Source organism: Oxyura jamaicensis, chromosome 3 (genome assembly GCF_011077185.1).
Source record: "Oxyura jamaicensis isolate SHBP4307 breed ruddy duck chromosome 3, BPBGC_Ojam_1.0, whole genome shotgun sequence".
NCBI lineage: Eukaryota > Metazoa > Chordata > Aves > Anseriformes > Anatidae > Oxyura > Oxyura jamaicensis.
Genome location: NC_048895.1, coordinates 10,140,258 through 10,160,726, shown reverse-complemented (window position 1 = coordinate 10,160,726; position 20,469 = coordinate 10,140,258). Strand labels below are relative to the sequence as shown.

The 20,469-nt window shown below is 37.6% G+C and overlaps 1 protein-coding gene across 3 annotated transcripts in view; it reads left to right on the top strand.

Moving 5' to 3' along the window:
- The window catches only part of FBXO11 (F-box protein 11), an 89,199-nt gene that overhangs the window by 43,078 nt on the left and 25,652 nt on the right, over positions 1-20,469 (top strand). For 2 of the 3 annotated variants that reach the window (XM_035321171.1, XM_035321173.1), the window contains 6 exons: positions 9,877-10,004; positions 10,114-10,195; positions 16,103-16,247; positions 17,540-17,669; positions 18,766-18,849; positions 18,933-19,065. In XM_035321171.1, coding sequence (XP_035177062.1) covers positions 9,877-10,004; positions 10,114-10,195; positions 16,103-16,247; positions 17,540-17,669; positions 18,766-18,849; positions 18,933-19,065 — 702 coding nt within the window. The remainder of the gene's footprint in view (positions 1-9,876; positions 10,005-10,113; positions 10,196-16,102; positions 16,248-17,539; positions 17,670-18,765; positions 18,850-18,932; positions 19,066-20,469) is intronic. The other variant, XM_035321172.1, reaches the window with a different exon arrangement.

The window sequence follows — 20,469 nt, the reverse complement described above, 5'->3', positions numbered from 1 at the left end:
CAGGCTGTTGTACATCCAAAATCATGACTATTATTAGCTCAAGGTGTTTTTTTTTCCACTACTCTATGTCTAAGTTACGAGGTACAGCCTTTTGCCTCTGAGACTACTTGGTGGGCCTTTTGCTCCTTCCTAGGCTAATGGTTGGGTAAGTTGCAACTGCAGCCAAATAGGACTTGGAAACTTTGCTTGGTACAGTAAGTAGCAGCAGGGATTTATTTATTTTTTTACAAAAGAGAAATGGTTTATAGTGTTCAGGAACAGCACAAGCCAACAGATTATGTCAAAATGTTACCTGGCATCTGTAAAAACCAAAGTATGAAACTATGAGGTTTTCTTGCTTATCCTTCTGTTTTCCTACAGTAACATTAAGTTATACGGAGTGCTTAAGTTGATGGTTCCTGGATCTTGATTTTTTTTTTCCTCCTTTGATGTAACATAATAGGAATACAGGGTGGGAACAGTGACAGCCCAAACCAGTGAGCTTTAAAGTGCCAATCTACTTTTTCCTCTTCTTGCTTAGAGAGGAAAAAGCCATACTGTCTAACCCCCTTTTAACCCCAGCACACAGAACTGTATGGTCTTTCAAATCAGTTGCCTTTTGGCTTTGTTGTTGCAGTCATATATAATTCTTGGCATTACTTCCTGATTTAATGAAGTTTTCCTCTTTCTGGTCTTAAAATAGATGAGATTTACCTCTGGATTCTTCACAGCCTGAACTTGGATTGTCACAAACTTGCATTGACATTTTCTGTTTTTTTCTTAAAGAGCTGTGTTGTTGCTCAGAAACGAATCCCTTGTACTAAGTAAAAAGTCTTATCCATCATCTGAGGGTAGTCTGTGAACACTAACATGACTGAAGGTAGTTACATACTTCCTCAATTTTTCTGGTCACAACAGAAATTTCTTCAGCAAACTTCTCTAGGTGTTCTGTAGACTTCTCCAAGGATTATTAATGGGTCCCAGAAAATTCCTGTATTTGTGTGTGATCTGTCTTAACTTGATCTATTTGTGCAACAAATCCTGAAATACTTCAGCTTATATTTTTTTCCTCTGTTTGCTACTGCAAGGCAGATCCATGGTAGGCACTTCAGAAACACTTCTATTCTGAAGAGCCTTAGGAAATTCCTAGTTCCGTATATCATGTTCCTTCCGTATATATGTTCCTTGACATAACTGGGGTTCAGCTGGCCTCATTGTATTGATAGATGCCAGTTACTTCTGATACTGAGTCTCTATAAGGCAGATGGCAAGGATTTCTAAATCTGCTACTATGGCTAGTAGCAGGACCCTTTGCCACCACCCCCTCCTCTTGTCACGGCAGTGCTCTGCAGCTGTGGCTTAAGGCAAAGAAATCTGTGGGAGGCTTCCATTTCCTGAAAATTTGGTTAAATGATTGTGCCCTGAGATTGTGCTTTATGGGAGCTATGCTTGAATAGCTGCAATAGCATTTAGTCATACTCAGATTTCTAGCTAGGTGGATTGGTTTATTACACATAAGCTTTCCTGTCATTTCAAGGGGAATGACATTTCTCACAGCCAGATTTCTCTAGGTACCCATGCACTGCAGGAGAATCCTCCTGCAGATGGATTAGTTATGGGCCATAGAAAACTTGAAATATAATATGTAGGTGCCTTAAGTAAAATCCCCATTCTCACTGAGTTATTGCTCATTCCTATACTGTGTTTTTCCCCACTTTGATTTTTAAGATATGAGAAACACAAATGAGGGGGAAGGGAATTGTCAATTTGTTTTTTTTAGTTCTGGAAGTGCTAAAGACATTTATAAACTTCTAATTCATTCTTTTTGGAGTTTATGGGTATCAAGAATGTCCAGATTCTAATTAAATAATGTAACCTTTCTGCTTCATAGCCCAGTGATTATGGTTATTAGAAATAATCTATAGTCTCAAATATCTGTTTTAGATACAATTGCAATGACATTTTACTTGAAAAAATACCTAGCCTGAGCCAGGTTTTCATACAAGATGGACGTAGTGGTTTGTCTTAATGGCTGTTCCATAAAACTGACTGACTTAACTGGCCCTCCTGACCCCAGCCAGAGTCTGTCCTCTTCCTAATACTTACGTTTTGGAGGGGGGGGTTATCCTATCAATATTCAGCAGTTTTACCAAGAGAAGTGAGCTTTGAAGTGTCAGGAACTTTTGAACCAAAAGTGCCATCGAAGTGCATGTGTTCTGGTCATTCCCCTGCTGGTATTGGATAATCTCACTTCTTGCTGTCTGAGGTGCCATCGCTTGATAAGGTGGGATGTTTGTTGAGAGGAAGATGAGGAAGGGGTTTGTTGTATTTTCCAAAACAGCAATTGTAAGGATGTGGGCAGAGTTGCATGCATTCCTGATGGTGCTTAGGCACCTTAAAATACAGCCATAAATTAAAACACACTGGTTGATCAGGACAATTGCTGTGATCAATTGTAGTGCAGAATTAAATGGGAATACTTGAACCTCTTTCAGTGTGGTTTTGGCTTGTTTTTATTGTTGTCACTGGCTATGCTTTTAATTAGTTGAACGTTGCTATATTTCAGCTGAAGAGGAGGATGACCTTTGAGACAGGTAACCTTAACTTCTCTAACAAAGGAAGCAAATATCACCAGATAGAAATATAAATTGTTCCAAGTTTGAAACTTGCTTCAGTGGTCCAAAATAAGGAGAGGGGGAAAAAAATCAGCTCATAGTAGTCGTCTCCTTTCTTTATTGCTCAGAAGTATAATGAGGAAGAGCCCTTAAGTGACTTCCCTATACAGTGCTTAAGCACTATATATTCCCGCACCTTTAAAATTTACTTGGCCGGCATTTTCACTGTATCATCAAGGAACCGTGCACCGGGGCCTTGAAAGTTGCTTTATTAATGAGGAGTGCATCCAGGAAAGGATCCTTGTCCCTTCTCAGTGAAAGCTTGTCAGAGCAGGAGTCAGGCTGGCTATTAAGCAAGAAGGGAAATTCTCTTAATAAAATACTTGTAAAGCACCCACCTGGAAATTTATTTATTTATTTATTGTTGGCTATAATACTGTTATCGGTTTGGGAAAACAGTATGATCTAGAAAAATACCAAAGGAAAAATCTGTTTTCTTATTCTGGTCTGATACTGTTGTTTGAAACCTGCTGGTACTGATTAGAGCTGCTTGCTCCAAGAAAGTTTTCCTTGCTTTTCTAAAATGAGTTAGATAACAAGTAACTCGGGTATACAGGTAGTGAACCGTTTTTCTGTATGCTTAATAAAAATGTGCATGTTAATGTATTTCTTTAGAAATTCTGGCTTTAACTGGGTGCTAGTACCTTGGGGTGGAGGTGTTCTGGAAAGAAAATAGAATTTTTCATCAGATCCTTATCATTTTCTGCTTCTGGTGTCTGAAAAGGAAAATAACTTTGTTAGTATTTGGGTTTTAACTACTGTCCACGCATGGTTTTGTGCAAGGTAGTTTTGGACAATGAGCTCCTTAGCTAATGATGCTCAGAGATGTGAATATCTGCTTTTGACTGGTCATACATTTTGAAGAAATGTAGCTGGGGACTAGTTTGGGGCTTGCAGTTTATCTTGCCCAGTTGTCACCTTTCACTTTCTCTCTGCTTTGTGCCAGCTCTAAGAACTTAAGTTTTTGTCATGTGTATATAAGATGTATTCAGCATTTTGTTAATGACCTATGTAAGAAATGGAGTGGGCTTTACAATGAGATCAGCTGGAGAAAAGGTCAGGTTCTTAGATAAAAGTTAATTTCTGTTGCATCCTAAGAATAACAGGGAAAAAAAAAAAACACACACACACAACTCGGTCTCCAGAAACTTCCTGTATAGATGCTATATCTAGCAATTTTCCTTCTTATTAATATAGAGAGAGAGAGAGCGAGAGAGAGACGTATTGTAAAACTATCGTGAACTTTTGAGCAAATAAAAATAGAGCTGAGCATCTATCTGATCTATTCTTACTCTTTTTAGGCCATCACGTTATCTGCTGTGCATGACCTAATTCCAAAGAGTAATAAGCTGTCTCATTTGGATGGTGATGTTTAAAAGCTTAAAATGTAAACTCCAAAAAGATGCTGTTTGTTCTTTTTCTGTGTTGTGGTTCCCCCCCCCCCCCAATCACCACCTGTCTTTTACATTTACCAATTCTTAGTATTCGTTTAAACAGTAAAACAGCATTCTCTCATCTCACAAATACTAATCTTAAAACAGAAAAAAAATGTAAATATTACATGTGCTAAGATTCTTTTATCAAACAAACTGTAACCAATTACGATAAACTTGAATATCATTAAGAGAGAGAGATATCTTTGGTTTATCATCAGTTAACAATTTGTATACCTAAAATGTTCTAGCAGTCAGTAATGGTTATTCTGTCTCGTTGTTCCTTTCCATAAGGCAGTATATCCGTACCCCATATGGTGTTCACTAAGTCTGGTCTCTCTGAAAGCATGCATTTTTAACGCTAGGTCTGTCCCTTTTCCAAACTGAAATCCTGCTACTCTGAATGGAGGTCTGCCTCTGAATCTTCTTCTTGCTGGGTCTCTTCGTGTTCCCAGCAGCCTTGACACTTGTCAGAGTAATCCTTCTCATTGACCTGTGCCATCGCAACCTTACAAAAATACCATCTCTTCAGTTTTATCTCTATGTGAGTCAGGGTGCTTTGGATATTGTTTGAAAAATATTGCAGTATTTAATTAATGATAATTGCAACATATTACAATGTTTATCAAAGTCTTTAGTTTTTGTGTTAGTAGTAAATGCGTTTGCAGGTACTTATGTTAATATTAACACTTTCACCATTAAACATACTGTTACTGTATATGAGCGTGCTGTGTTTTTCTTTACTTTTTTTTTTTTTGAAGTCCACTCAAGTAGTGTTTGACTGTGAAAGACTATTAAAGTGATGTTAGATCTTGCTTCATGAACTTCTTGCAGTTGGAGTTGATGATCTTTGTAGGTACCTTCCAACTGAACTGTTCTATCTTTGTACTTCATTTTCCTCTGTTCTTGAGTTCTTTTTTCTTTGTGGTGGTACACCCAGGTGTTGTCTTTCTCTCTGAAGCTAGGCTAAATATTCAGATTGCAGAAGAGACCACTTTCATTCAAGAGCTATCCCCATTCCAAACTGTGGTTTGCAGTGCGTAGTCTAAGCCTTAAATGCTGCCCTGAATCAATGGGAAAGCTTCCATGGGTGTAAGATTTTTGTGCTGATATAAGATGTGAAATGTACACTTGAAATATGCAGTCACCTTTGTGAAAGTAGGTACAGTACCTAAAAAGTAAGATGTCCCCCAGTTGTTGGGAGGGTTCGCAAGGACATGGGATAAATGTCAGTTGCACTACTGAAACATACACCTGTTTAACAGCTCACTCCCAGAATTTTTTCTCATTTAAAGAAAAATGGTGGATGAGTGTTTTTTTGTGGGTTGGTGATTTTGTTACTGAGATGTTCACATTTTTGTAAATATTGTATGTGCAGATACAGAACTTCTGCCATGTATTTCTGTTTTCTGTACATTATTTTGTTTTCATTCATATCCTTTTTTGAATATGCATCTTCCTTCTCCACTCCCTTAAGCTGCATTCTTCTCATCTGCATTGCAGTTTTAGGCAGTGAAGTAGTGGGAGCTGTCATCTCGGCAGGTTGGCAGTATGTCTTCCCCATGGTCTTCTCTTACGGGCCTGGGGAGATTCACTCTACCCAAAGCCATGGAACTGCATTGGCTTTACATTTTAGTTGTTATTTTCAGGTTTTCTTCTAATTAGAAAGTGTTGGGATTTTCTTAGTTTATTTCATTCAGAAATTATTCAAGTTCTACTTAAGATTGTGTGATATTGACCCTTATCACTGTTAGATTTGTCTGATGGGCTAGATTAATCATCACTTTGTTCAAAAAGCTTCTGTATGGATTGCTTTGTTTCAGAAGTGCTATTCTAGGAGCTGCTCCCTATTCACTAGGTGTTTGTTGTAAAACTGATCAGTTCTTTGTCGGTGCATCTGCCAATGAGTACAAATCTCTCTACATTTCCCCTGCTACCCCCCATGTTTTGGGAATATATGGAAAAACAGTACAAAAGTGAAGCTGTAGTGTTACAGATACTAAACTAAGTAATTGAACTCTACAGAACAGGATGTGAGTTTCCTCTCTTGATGACCTCCACCCCCGTATTTTTCTGCTAAGGGTGTATTTCTGGTGTGGTTTTTTTGTTTGTTTGTTTGTTTGTTTTAATAGGAATATTAAAAGCTTTCATGAGCCGCACTCTGATTTCATGAAGGTTGCCTTCATTGTTTGAGAAGGCTCTTGGAGATCTTAATTTGTAAGAAGTTAAACCACACATGCATGCCTTTTTTGTGAAGAAAATGGTGTGGTCATGATAAACTTTCTCTAGAGGTGCTCTGTGTCTTTTAATAAACTATTTTGAAAGTCCTTTATTACTTGCCATGCGACTATTGTAAGTTACATTAAATTACACTCTAAAAATGTTAATTTTATGTTCTTTAACACACATACTTAAAAATACACACTTCATAGCACTTGTGAAAATGCAAGAGTCTTGCTTACAGCAGTTGACAAAAGTGGCAGATTAAACTTTTAAATAAATGCAATTTTCTTTGAAACTATTTTATATTCTTAAATAATACAACTGGTGTAAAGTATACAGGTAAATGTTTGAGAGCAGACTCCAGCTTAAATTAATCTTTTAAAACTGAAAATGTATTGACTTAAAATTGCGACAGCATCTGGCAGTCATTTCAGCAGGTGTGTACACGAGGGCGCTGATAGTACACACATGCTCCCCTGACTTTGTTCAGTGACTTTATAGGACAAACATTTCTACCATCAACAGATGTTGACAATGCATTTTATTTATGCCAGTAGATGCAGTAGCTAGTACTGTTGCACATTAAAATCGGGTTTCTCAAAATGATTTGTAGGCATCGAGGCTCTGTATTTTAAAATTGACTTTTTTTAAAAAAAAAAAAAAGTCTATCATGCGAGTGTTTTTAGGGGATGATTTTCAAAATGTTTTCTTAGCACAGTAAGTTCCCAGGCAAAATTGAGTGTTGTCGTGTTACTCCTTTATGGAAGGGTAACACAGTCTTCAGGAAATAGTACATCCTGAGAACTATTTCTCTGAGAACTTACCCTGTAGCTGTTCTGCTCTGTTTGGAGTTTGAAACGTAGCACTTGGAAGATGAAAAACAAGCAGTGAGATGACTTCTATAATGGATCACCTCAGACTTCCAAGTTTCCTGATAGTTATTTTAAGTGGAACACTATGGGGCACATCTGGAAAAATATCACCAGTTTCTGAACAATGTTGTTGTTTCTGAAATACTAGAATTTTTTTCCAAGTGTTGGCCAAAGCCTTTGAGAGTGTGACCAATACGTACTGGTGAGGAAACAAGGCATCATCCACCCAACTCTCGTTATCATTCATCTGCAGCCAGTGTTATTAACATATCCTTCTTGCTTTCTGAAGCACTCTTCTGCCCCGTTAGCTGCTCTGACAACACTAAAGCAAACAGGAGCAGCACCTCTGGTGGCAATGCCATGCAGCAGCAGCAGGAGTGGGGACTGCTCCCACCCTTGCTCCGGGCACCCTGCTGCTTCCCATGCTCTGCACATTCACACTTCCCTCTGGTGCACTTCTCTCATCTTCCTCATCTGCCTTGCCAGCCAGATGGGAGAAGGAAGGCTTTAATTCTTACAGTACCTGCTGTGAATCTGAGCAAATGCATGCATCTCTTAATGTCATCTGTGCTAGAAGAGTGATCTTCGAGCAGGACTCATGCCATCCTCCTAAATCTGCTGCAAGAAAATGAGTATATTTTCTTTTCTGCTTAAGCAGTCTTTCAGTGTTTCAGCCAAACTGACCTTTACTTCCATTCTCCGCTGCCCCCAGAGGCTTCTGTCTTCTTTCCAGTGGTAATATGTTTTGTTCTCAGTAGCCTTCGTTGGTTTTCTTCTAAGAACCCCACTGGGGATTTGACATTGCCGTCTTCATCACCTACTGAGAGATCAAAGCTGCGCTTCGATATTTTTTCATTGTTTATCGTGTTTTTGACTGTGTTCCAGTTTTGAACTATTATATTTACAATCAAGAATGGTGGAAGAAAGATCATGCATTGCTGACAGGTGGTTTGTGTTCAGTGCAAAAGGGGGAAAGAGGCTGAACTGAAAACACTCAAAATCTCCAAGTAGCATGCTTCTGGGGGTATCAGCCACAGAATTCATACTTACTGCATAAGTCCTTAAACAGAGAAATCAGGGGTGCAAGTAGTGACGTACTCAAATGTTCAAATACATTTGGGTGCAAGAGTTTGGCTTTGAAGAGTTTTGCTCCTGGCTGCCGCTATATAATCGAGGCCTACTTCAGACTCTGCTGTTAACACGTGTGAGGGAAGCTGGGAAACCTTTTGTAACAGGCTTTCTATTCCAGCTGATTAACTATTTCTTAACTATGATTGTTAACTTTTTGAAGTTAATATTAACTTTTTAAACTAAGATTTCTATTCCAGTCTGATTAACTTGGCAGCCATATTTTCTATCAGAGATGGCAAAGAAACTTAAAATTTGATGACTGAACCTTGGGGATGTAGTTGGTTACCTGTAAGTCGTCGGTAACATCCAACGGGAGCATGGTGCCAGAGGTGGGCTGGGCGCTTCACAGGAACATGCGCTGAAATTCATGTATTGGGGGTGCTCTGTGTAATGAAAAAATACTTCAGAGATGGAAGTTCTCAGCTGCTAGTGAGGTTTGCCGTGTAAGTAGCAGATGGGGTGGAGGGAAAGTGAGCTAGCTGAAGTTGAGTTGTTTTACTTTTTTTTTTACCCTTTTTTTTTTTTTTTTTTACTAGTTTAATTTAATGACCTTAAAAATCTGTGCTGGTGCTGCAAAAGGGGTGCTTCTTCCCTGTTGTGTGGTCTCATCCCCTCCTTGTGGCTGTGCTGAGCTGGTGGTCTGGTTGAAGGATAAGCATGGAGGTACTCCTTGCAGGCTTAGTTTTCACGTGGATTGAATAAATGGTGACACTCCTAGATTGCCTCGAGCTTGTTTTGCATGTGCCACCAGCCTTTTGTCCCACCAGATTTTTGTTCTGGTCTTTGTTAAATTATTGTAACTTTGTGTGATGCTAGCTGTAGGAGATGTAGCAATAAATAGTAATTCCTTGCTTGGGTTAGATATGTTGCATAATTTTATAAACAGTGGAAACTTAAGTTTTTTCATTCATTGCTTTCAAGTGATACTCATCACGCTTTCTGTACCTTTTTTTTCTTAAGAGCAGGAAGATGATTTACTCTTTTATATAAAAAGTGTACTTTAGGCAATCAATGTATGCCGTTAAAATCTCTAGCATTATGTCTTCCTTTTCCCTTTTGCTGAAGAATTTGTATGTTGGCTGGGGCTATTCCTGGAATAGTTTGGAGAAATCTGCCATGGGTTTTGAACTAAGTACCATATTTACTAAGGGACTTCTTGATAACACCTGATTAATAATTGAAGCTCCAGTGGTATTCATTATGATAGTGTTACAGAGGTGAAAAGTTTGCGGTAATGAGGTAATAGAATTGGCACAGAGAATAACGTGTTTGCAAGTGAAGTGAAGTTGTATCTTTAATTGTTTTTTTTTTTTTAAGTAGTTTCTGGTATAGCTGCAGTGTACATATGGGTAGCACAGGTTAAATTCATATGTACTTTTGAATGTAATCTTGTATTGCTATGTATATTCCACACTTCTTCAAATGTTCACTGTGCTCTAGTACTTCCCCACCCTCCCCCCGAAACAATGGGTTTATCTAAAAACTTCTGTAGTTTTTTTGTTTTTAAAAACAAACAAACGAACACCCTACAATTAAACTGGTTTTTGTTGTTGTTGTTGACAGATGATGATGTGCCTGCAGATATGGTTGCAGAAGAATCAGGTCCTGGTGCACAAAATAGTCCATACCAACTTCGCAGAAAAACTCTTCTACCTAAAAGAACAGCTTGCCCTACAAAGAACAGTATGGAGGTAACCTTTTTGTTTTTAACTGTGGATCTTGCCTCAAGAATAGGCAGCTAATTAGTACTTTTCATAACTTACCTAATGACTGAATTAATTCTTACTTATTTTGTTAAAGGGTGCCTCCACTTCAGCTACTGAAAACTTTGGTCACCGAGCTAAACGTGCTAGAGTATCTGGAAAATCCCAGGATTTATCAGGTATTAATAACTCTTTGTACAAAGATTGGTGGGATGCACTTTGATACCACTACCTCTCTAACCCTCAAAATTTTTTTTTTCCTTTATGTTCTTGAACTAAGAAACTGCATTGGAAGAATACTGGTTTTAGTCTGACTTCTAGAATCTGGTCCTTCAGTCTGCCTGCTCTACTGCAGATGCAGGTTGTGTTGTTTGTTTTAAATTTATTTTTTATTCCTCTTAAGCGCTGTGCAGTTATCACTAAGGTACTCTTAAAAGTAATAATGGTGCAGCATTTGGACTAGGTTTGTTTACGATTTCTCATATTGTTCCAGCATAATGCTTGGAGATAGAAGTAGTTTTGGTATGTCATTATTGCAATTTCAGTGTGCATGTGAGAAATTATTTTAAAAAAATAAACATATATGCACATGCGCTTGTGTGCATATATGCACATGCACCGAGTATCTGTATTATGCGTACCGTGTGTATGTATGGGTGTGTTTATGTTCACACATGTACATGTGTAAGTACATACATGCTACTTGTTCATTTGTTTCTGTATCCTTTTTCAGTCTCTGCTTCTTGCCTGTAATTCCATGAGATCTGTTGTGACTTCTCCCTGAAAAATCAGTACTAGCACTTGCCAGCTCCTGTTGATGTATTTTCTCTTGGTTTTGGGGAGCGTTGGGGGATGGGTGTCTTTTAGTCCATGTCTGTCTTAACCTTGTGAATTAAACCTGAGGTGCTAGCATGAGACTCTGGTCAGTTATGGCTTCTGTTGAAGTCCGTTCCTTATGGCTTCTCACCTTCTTGGTAGTATAGCTTTCTATTTCAAGCCGTCTGTCTTCTTTTTTTCCCCTTTGTTATATATCCATCCCCCCTTTCTGGCTTTCTCTCTTAATTTCTGTAACTAAAAACCATTTAACCTTAGATTTATGTCCTTGAAATGGTGAGAAACAAATGAACATCAGCTTTTGTTGTTTCACTTCCAGTTTCACTTCCTGACTTGATACCTAAAGCCTGGTACAAAGTCTGTTTCTTTTCAGTTTCTCAGTTTCTCTTGCCAGTTCCTGGTTTTCCTTCAAGGCTATTTACTTTTGATACATCCTTTATTATGCTTTTACCAACTTCCTTGCTTTATTGAAGGTCAGTAATTTTACTCAAGTCCTCTGGTACAAATTACATCACAGTGCTGATTTCCAAAGGAATTTTCCACACGTTTCCTGTATGTTCCTTTTGTTGCATTACTGAACTCATCTGGGGAAGGTATTGAACTGTGGAAACTTCTCCAGCGTGGAATTACCAGAGGAATTGTAAACAATGATTTTCTAACTATATTCTTAAGAATGTATTCAGACCAGTCACAATTTGACAAGGGAGGGTACTTGTCAAAGCACTTCATATTAATCTCTCTTCCAGTGTGGATGATCATTACTTTATTTTCCCATTTCCATTTCTTGAGATGTTCCTATAAATTTGTGCAAATACTGATTGCCACAAGGTTTTTCTTGCCTTTTTGTTTGTTTGCTCTTTGTTACCATGGATAATGATTAGCTATTGCGACTGAGCGTGAGCATGAAGATTTCTGGAACATCACAAGTGGAAATGTTATATTATCATTTGGAACATATAACTGTTCATTTCACCTAGAGTTCTAAAATAAAGGCATGGGACTAGTAATGTAGGGATATGTCTGGGTGGAAAACCATTCCTTCTTGTTGGACTCTGAGCTGAGGAAAATTTGGGGGGAGATGAAAGGAGAAATGCTACTCAACCAGTGCATTCAGCTGGATTAGAGCCAATAGTTGGTAAAACAAGAGTATTCCTTATTTTATTACTGATTTCAGCCTTACTGTTTCTGTGAAAGAGTTGCTATTTAAAAGTTCCAATGTGTTCTTCTTGACGATATTTCAGACTTTTTCTGGTGGTTACAAATACTGACAAGTTTTTCTTCTCTGCAAGTGTGTCCTCAAATAGTCTTGGTAATGGACAAAGTGTATTGCAATCCTGAGACAGAAAGATTAATGCATATATAAGAATCTTGATAAGAAAGCTGTACAATATTAGAAAATACGTGAATGATTTTTCACTTAAACCCCTTTAAGTAGAATAGCAAGAAATTAAAAAAAAAAAAGGTAAGAAAGATATGCTCGAGCTGTTTTGCTTACATCACAAGTAACTGGTGAACCTACAAATTGTTATTTGTATGGTATCTGAATAAAAAGTTCACTTCTTTTTGATCTTGTAGATACAAATACTTCTATCATATGCTGATATTCATAGTAGTTCCTGATTTACAGAAAGGATTTAAATTTGGTATGTTCTGTTTCCTTACATCAACTGAACTGTCTGCTTCCACTTAACATGATTTCTCAACCTTCAGTACCACTTGTCATGTCATTTTAATCCACCGACTTGACACACTCTTCCTTTTTGTTTATTGCTGTGTAGGGTGTTTTCTCTCTCACTACATCACTATATTTGGATATTTGTTTTATACTGAGCAGTTCATACTGGCTTTTAATCATTTTTGGAAGACTTGAGTTCAGGGACAATTTCTTTCTTTTTGGTGACTTAGGGAGTTACAGTAGATACTGAGACTCTAGGTTGTTGGATCACCTGTTGGTTATTTCTTACATCAGATACACACATAGCTCATGGTTCACAGAACTTACTACCTTTCATTTTTTTTCCTATTGATTTATAAGTTACTTTTCCAAGATGGCTGCCTGCCATGTTTTCTGACAACTATTTCTTATCAAGAAAACATTGAGTGCCTTCTTACAGAACAAAAGATATCTGTCCCTATCTTCTGTATTAAATGGACAAAAAAAGGTGTCCATACAAGACATAATTTACAATTCAGAATTCACAGGATGGCATTCTTGATCTCTGTACAACAACTGCAATTTGATTTCAGGCTGCTTTTTATGCCCTCATCTTGGTTTTGCGGTACCAGTTTCTATCTACTAAATGATTAAAAAAAAAGGAAACTGAATTAGCTTCATGCCTATCTTGTGGAAACAGAATGACTCAGCCACGTTTTTTTTTCTAATTTTCAGTTGTTTAATATGTTAACACTTTATTAAAATAATCAGTGTTTGAATCAATGTGTCAGGGCAATGATAAAGATTGGTGGTAGCCTCTTGCACTTTGTTAACACTTCATTATGTCAACAGGAATAAAATTAAGTATGAAATGCATACTTACATGAAAAAACTTATATAGCTTTCCAACTATCAGAAGTAGCAGCACGCTAGCGATTCTAGTTTGGTCACCAGATAGGCTTTTAAAACTGAATTGGACTATTTTTGTGAACTGAGAACACAAATGCATCCTTGCTTTGAAAAATTACTAAAAGATACCAAAGGATGAATTTACAAAACAAAATGATGGGGTTCTCTCTTGGACTCAGAGGTATTCTAGGTATTCATGTTAAGAAGTAGCGAACCTTTAAAAATTATATTGAAGAATTCCACCAAGTAAAACCATCACTATCTCTATCTGCACTGAAATCACCTAAACCCATTTTTGTAACTGAGCGAAAAGGCAACTTAAAATTTCTTACTTCTAAAGGACTTTGGATAAAGGTGGGAGAAGACAGGAAAAACCTGAAAAAAAAGTCATCTTCATTTTGCAAGTAATGTCTAAGCTTCCAAGCAGATACAGCCTGAAAAATTGCAAGGTGTGATAGTGTTTGTTTTGGTTTTCCCCAAGAATGTTTTTTGACACCTTCAAAGTTCACCCATCTCTCCCAGTGAGGAAATGCATCCGGATTTATTGAGATGTGACCTAGGGAAGAAAATGAAATATGAACTGTTGAGCAATGGGAGGCACTATACTAATGAAATCCCCCCCCCTCCATACAAAGTTAATCAAGTCCTAATATAGGTAAATTTACTGGAGGACAAAACTCTGCAGGCTGATTAGGCAAGTAACTGATTGTCTTCGGAAGAAGATCATGTTGTATGCCTCAGGGATTTGCGTGTGTGTTAAAAGCCCAAGACAGGTGATGGAAGAGACCTGTGAGGATTTACTGCCTTGCATTCACAACATTACGTTTCAGCTTGTAAGACTATATCCACATCTAACTAGAAAGCTACCAGGAAAAGATGAACTCAAAAGCAAAGCCCAGTTATCCTGTGCTGCATTTCAAGGGCAATTAGGACTGTAGAATGAGTTGCTTCTGCCTGCTTGATACAGAAAAAACAAAACACTATGTCCAATGGAAAAAACACCTTCTTAAAAAGTAGCAGTGATTGTGCAGGTAATATTTTTTTGATGATTCCTAGCTGTATTCACCTCAAGGGCTGGTGTATGTTCTGCAGATCTTGGTCTCTCAAAGTCCATCTTGAACATAAAAGATCTTTCCAGGTTACTTGCTTGCTCTTTGTTAGTTCTGGTCGTTTACTGGCTTCAACCTGGTTCATAAGACTTTTAAAATCATTATTAATAAAAATCAATGCCTTAATCTGGCGTTAATAGTACCGCTGCTGACAAGAACTGTCTTGTTCAGCTTCTGGATATCCATGCTGGTGGTACCCATGCTAATGATTCTGTAGCTTGCGAACGAGCTACACCAAGGAGCTGATCCAGATAAATAGTAATTTGGAGGAGGGCAGGTAAGGATGAGGAAGAAAACTTTTTTTCCCCTCTGTCCGTGATCAATACTACAAACTTAAAAATATATTTTGGAAGAGAATAGCTATGAATATAGGGAATAGTGAGACTTTCCCTTATGCCCGGCATGGATTTTTTGTTTGATTAAAGTGGTGGGCGCATACTTAGAGCTTACAACTGTAAGTTGTGTTCCTATTAAGACCAGCAATCAGTAGATGGTATAAATTATTCTCCTAGCATCTCAGATGAAATCAATATTTGTGAATCACTACACCATTGTATGAATGTCACCTAAGGAACAGGTTTAGGGGAAGTCACTGGAGAGTCAGTAATATTTCATCATTTCTACTAAAAGGGCTGACCATGGATGTGAGTATAACACCCGGGGGGCGACGGGGACAGACACACAACAAAAACACACAAGTGTGCTGCAGTTTTAATCAGTTCTCTGATAGTCCATAGCTTCTGGTGATCTGGTGATGTGGTCTGTAAACCACAGCTTAACATCTTTGCCAAAGCCACAGTCCTGGCCCTTGCAGTTCACGCATTCTCTCTCTTCTGGCTGGAAATAACGTAGCTGTTCATGCTGCTTTGCCTGTGGAAGGTTGAGGCTTACCTTGTATGGTGTCTTGTTTTGTTGGGGGTAGGGTAGGTAGGTAAATCTCATTTGGCAACCATTTTTCAGAATCTCACTCAAAATTTGAAGTGACCATGAGACAGAAGGCCTACTAGTCGTCTTCCTGTAATAGTCAAAATCATTGTATTGCTCCCTTGGTTCAGATGTTCTAGGAAAAAAAATAATAATGCAAGGAGCATTACATGGATATAATTGCATTATGAATGTAGCAGAAGCTTTTAATGCCATGCATAGAAGTCTAAAATTCGGAAGCTGTTCTGTAGGGCTTTGCCTGAGAAAAGATTCTAAAGACAACAACCAACCAACCTTTGCAAATAGAACATCCCTGTTTTAAGGATACCTGACACAGAAGGTCCTTGTGAGAATGCAAACTGTATAGGTGGTCTTCTCTGTATAAGCTGTCACATCTGGCAACAGTAATAGTAGTAATGAAGAGCCACTGTATCTGAAACATGTTTAGTAGCTGGTTTTTGTCAGTCTGTAACTTCTACCTGATTCCAGAGTCAACCATTTACCTCTTTTTGCCTTTAGATTTAGATGAAGGTATTTAAAATCTGAGATTTTGGAATTCTCGTTGGGAACATCGCAAATAGCGAGTTGGTGATTTATTTTGGTTAGAATTTGGGCTGGTTAAATATGTCAATCTCACGTAGATTACTGTTTAATAGCAGCGCCTGCAGAACAGTATCTTCAGGAAAAGTTGCCAGATGAAGTGGTTCTAAAGATCTTCTCCTACCTGCTGGAGCAGGATCTCTGCAGAGCAGCTTGTGTGTGTAAACGCTTCAGTGAGCTGGCTAATGATCCAATTTTGTGGTAAGTGAAAAAGCTATTCCTTGTTATCTAGAGAAAATATAAGATGTGCAGCATGAGATGCCGTTACAGTAGAAAAATTGAAATGTTAGTTAGGAGTTGCAATTAGTTGAATTTAAACAAATTGTATTTCAGTATATCTCGTTTACACAAGTATTATTTGTTACTTACAAATATCTGTGTGTGTTAAACAGTAAAACTTCTGATTATCTAGTAGTGTAGACAATAGTTGGCTGCTTTAGAATTCAGTGAGGTATTTCTTTAGTAGCCACTCCTTCCCTTGAACCTTGTTGTGTGGGAATTCTGCCTGACTCAAGAAAATTAATGTCTTGATGTTAAGTGCTAGTTTGCCTAGTGTTAGATATTTTTATTTGGTTTTGTTTTCATTTTTTATTGTTTATTGCTTAGGTACTGAAGCTGTTTCCCACATATGAATTTGCCCTATCCCTGGCTTACTGAGAGCTTGAATAAATGGGTTCTAAATTAACATTATTTTGTAAGGGAAAGTAACATGTTTCACATGCCAGGGTTTGGTGTGGGTTTTTGTTTCTCTGTTTAGTTTCAGATAAAGACTAAGACTAAGAGAACAAAGCTTGAGTATGACATCACAAAAGTGATGTTTTTTTTTCTGTCCTAAAAACAATTTTGGAGGTGTCCTGTTAGCTGGGTTAAAATTTCTAAGATTTGGTGTCATCCTGGAAAACTAAAATTAATATCAGCAGGCTCAGACACTGCAATTGTTGTATTCTGGCATTAATCAAAATAATCCAATTGTTGTGCTTGGTGTTCTATTTTCTTTTTAAATCAGTGCAATCTGTTAATTGATGGAATTTCTTTCGAGATACAGTGCATCATTGGTTTTCTGTGAATGTGTTTTTGCAGCTTTTTTTTTGTGAAGGTGAGGATGAATTGGTAGCACACTTGGTCTTAAGTTTTGTAATTCTTACTATGCTAGCTTTCATATGCTAAAACACTTCTGGAGTTCATGCACAACTAGACCCCAATTCCAAAAACAGTGTAGCTAACTAAGATTTCTCCTTGCATTGAAATTACATGTTGAGAAGCATGGTCACTTGGATTCTGAAACACATTTCAAAAGCTATTTTACAGAAACACAAAAGCCAGTCCAACAGATAAATTGTTTTGAAAGTGTTTTGAAGTGTTTGTTACTGATTGTGGTCAAATTCACTGTCACTGACCGTATTAAACAATTTTAATTTTCTGTGTGGTATATTAAAATGGAGGAGTTATGAGTAGTAAACTAATTTTCTTTCCTGATTCACACTTCTACTCAGGAAAAGACTGTATATGGAAGTATTTGAGTACACACGTCCAATGATGCATCCTGAAGCTGGTAAATTTTATCAGATTAATCCAGAAGAATATGAACATCCAAATCCCTGGAAAGAAAGCTTTCAGCAACTGGTAACAGTAGTATTAATTTATATTCCAATTTCAAGATGATGTATAAAAGCAAAAATTGACTTCTGAAATATAGCTGACTATATAGTAATGACTTGGATTTTGGAGTTTAAAGTAAGTTTTTGAATTCAAAGTAAGTGAGATGATGAGACTAAGGAGGTGGGTAGAGATCTCCCTACTGTTATGCAGTAGGGAAATATCTGAAGTTACTTCCTGTTCTGAGGCACACTTCAGAGAAAGATCATGCTTAAGTGGAATGTTTGAGCATCCAGCTCTTCTCTCTTGGGCTTTGTTCATATATTGCATCAATGAAATTCTGTAGAAGAGATCGTCATGGTCTGTGGCTCGCAAATAAACTTCAAGTATATTGTCATCATGTATATTTTTAAGCCTGGGTGCATGCTGGTAATGAGATTCAGATGCTTCTTCCACTAGTAAACTGAGCAGTTATTAACATCGCTTGGGCTTAAATGGTGATTTACAGCTGACGTGATTGGAGCTAAACAGATTACCTTTAAGGCATGTGATTGAGCTTCTAATCCAAAATATCAAAATACTATAAGAATGGCTTATATTTGAAAAATGTAGGAAATTGACATAAAATACCAAAGCGAGTCTGTTAAACAATGCAGTGTACATTGGTTAATGAAGCGCTAAAGCTTGTTGAAGACAAACTTGGTATCTGAATCAGATGTGAATGTACACAGGATTATTTTTTCCTCACCACATAAGCGCAGTTTGTTCTGTGGCAAGCAGCTAGAAAATCAAAAGATGGAAATTTGTGGAGTTCATAATGTACGTGAAGGGCTTACTGACAAATTTCAGTTACTTCAGATGCCTCTGGCCGTGTAAGTGAGCTAGTTGATCACTCACTCTTTTAAGACTCAGACTTTGGTTTTGATGCTGCTGTTTTCAATTGGGTTCCCTAGTGTGGGAGGTCAAATATGACCCTTAGTTCCCAGAACTAATCATTATCAGCAAATGGCTTGTTAATTAGTGGATTAGTAGATCCCTTGTCTGTATGTACATGCAGGTGTCTGGCTGTGCATTCAGATCCACCTATCTGCAAGCTTATCATAAACTATTTTGCCTGTTTCAGTACAAAGGAGCACATGTAAAGCCAGGTTTTGCTGAACACTTCTACAGTAATCCTGCAAGATATAAAGGAAGAGAAAATATGTTGGTAAGTTTCTAAAGCAGTTATTCTTAAGAATATTTGTATACCTTTTTATGGTGGTCTCTCTAAACTTCTTACTCTTCTTCTAGTATTATGATACCATTGAGGATGCTCTTGGTGGAGTTCAAGAAGCTCATTTTGATGGACTTATCTTTGTTCACTCTGGTATATATACCGATGAATGGATATATATAGAATCTCCAATCACCATGATCGGTGCAGGTATTTAAACTGAAAACATCTTTGTCTCAAAACATGACTTATGTTCACTACCACCTTCATTACAAAGATATTTTTGTATATTAAATATCTGGTATAAATACAGTTTGTCTTCATGAGCATAATGAATAAATACTTTCTGTACAAGTGTCACTAACAAAAAAAATGGCTGATGCTTTGGACTGAAGTACTATTATCTGTTTGTTAGTTCTTGGAATAACTTATTTATTTCTTTTATTTCATTAGGAGGAAAAAAATTGAATTTGTCAGGAAGTATATTTGGTTATGACTACAGTTGAAATTTTCAGTTGGTTCTTATGAAATTTGTTTTTATATCTTATCTCCTGAGTTGAATCCTGTAGTGGGAACAAGACCAAATTAGTATCTGCCCTATTTTCTTAAGCATCATAACTCCATCTTGAGTTAGGAAACAAGAACATCTAGCAGAAAGATTCTGAGGCTAGAGGTTTTTGCTTTGTTCATTTCTCAGCTGTTCCTCTAAAGAAGAATCCTGTATGGAATAGTAAATAAACTCTACCCTATTCTAAGAAGTCTTAGGTAGTTAAAATAATATCTGTCCTCAAACTGTGGTGCTAAATTAGCAATTTGCTTCTCCTGTCCTTACTGTGAGAATGCTAATCCTGAGTAGTACAACAGAGTGATAAGATCTTAGATCTTTTTATCTGGTACAGATCTCATTTAAGAGGTCTTCAGTGTCTTTGCTTCTTTAGTGACTCAGTTGCCAGCTCTGCTCTTTGTTTTTTTTTTTTTTTTTTTTTTTTTTTTTTGAGATAAAAGTGATATTATCTTTTTTTCCTGACCAGAAACAGTCCTTTGCAGATATTTTTGTTCTGTATACCAGCTGTTTCGTTCTTGAGTGAACCTCTTTCTGGCACTTCTTGCTTGGGTTTTGCTGTCTTGGAGCGAGAAATGCTTTGGCCAACTCAGTAAGATTAAGACTTAACACTGCAACAAAACTTGTCCATGCAAATCTGCAAGGTGCAGCTGAATTAGTGTGTTGGTTCAGGACTGCACTTCACTACTAACCTCCTGAACTTCTCCACTTACGGTGCTCTGGTTTGTGTTGTGGAGAGGTTTTAGAGCACAAATGAGATCTCTTTTGCATGAGGCTGATATAAGACATGTTCTTGGTATACACTTGCTGCGCTCTAGTAGTCAGCGTGCATTCGATCAAAGGGACAAAGCTGTGACTAACCTAAAGTCTGTCTTATCTTCCCTCACTGTCCTGCAACAAACGTGGTGTGCGTGCCTGCTCCTCAGTACTACTGATTTTACTCTGTAGGTTCCACTACTGTTGTGCTGCAGTGCGAGTCTAATGCGGCCATAGCTGCGGACCAGTATCAAAATACTGACCAGGCTTCTGTTTCAGTTAAGGGATGACAGTTA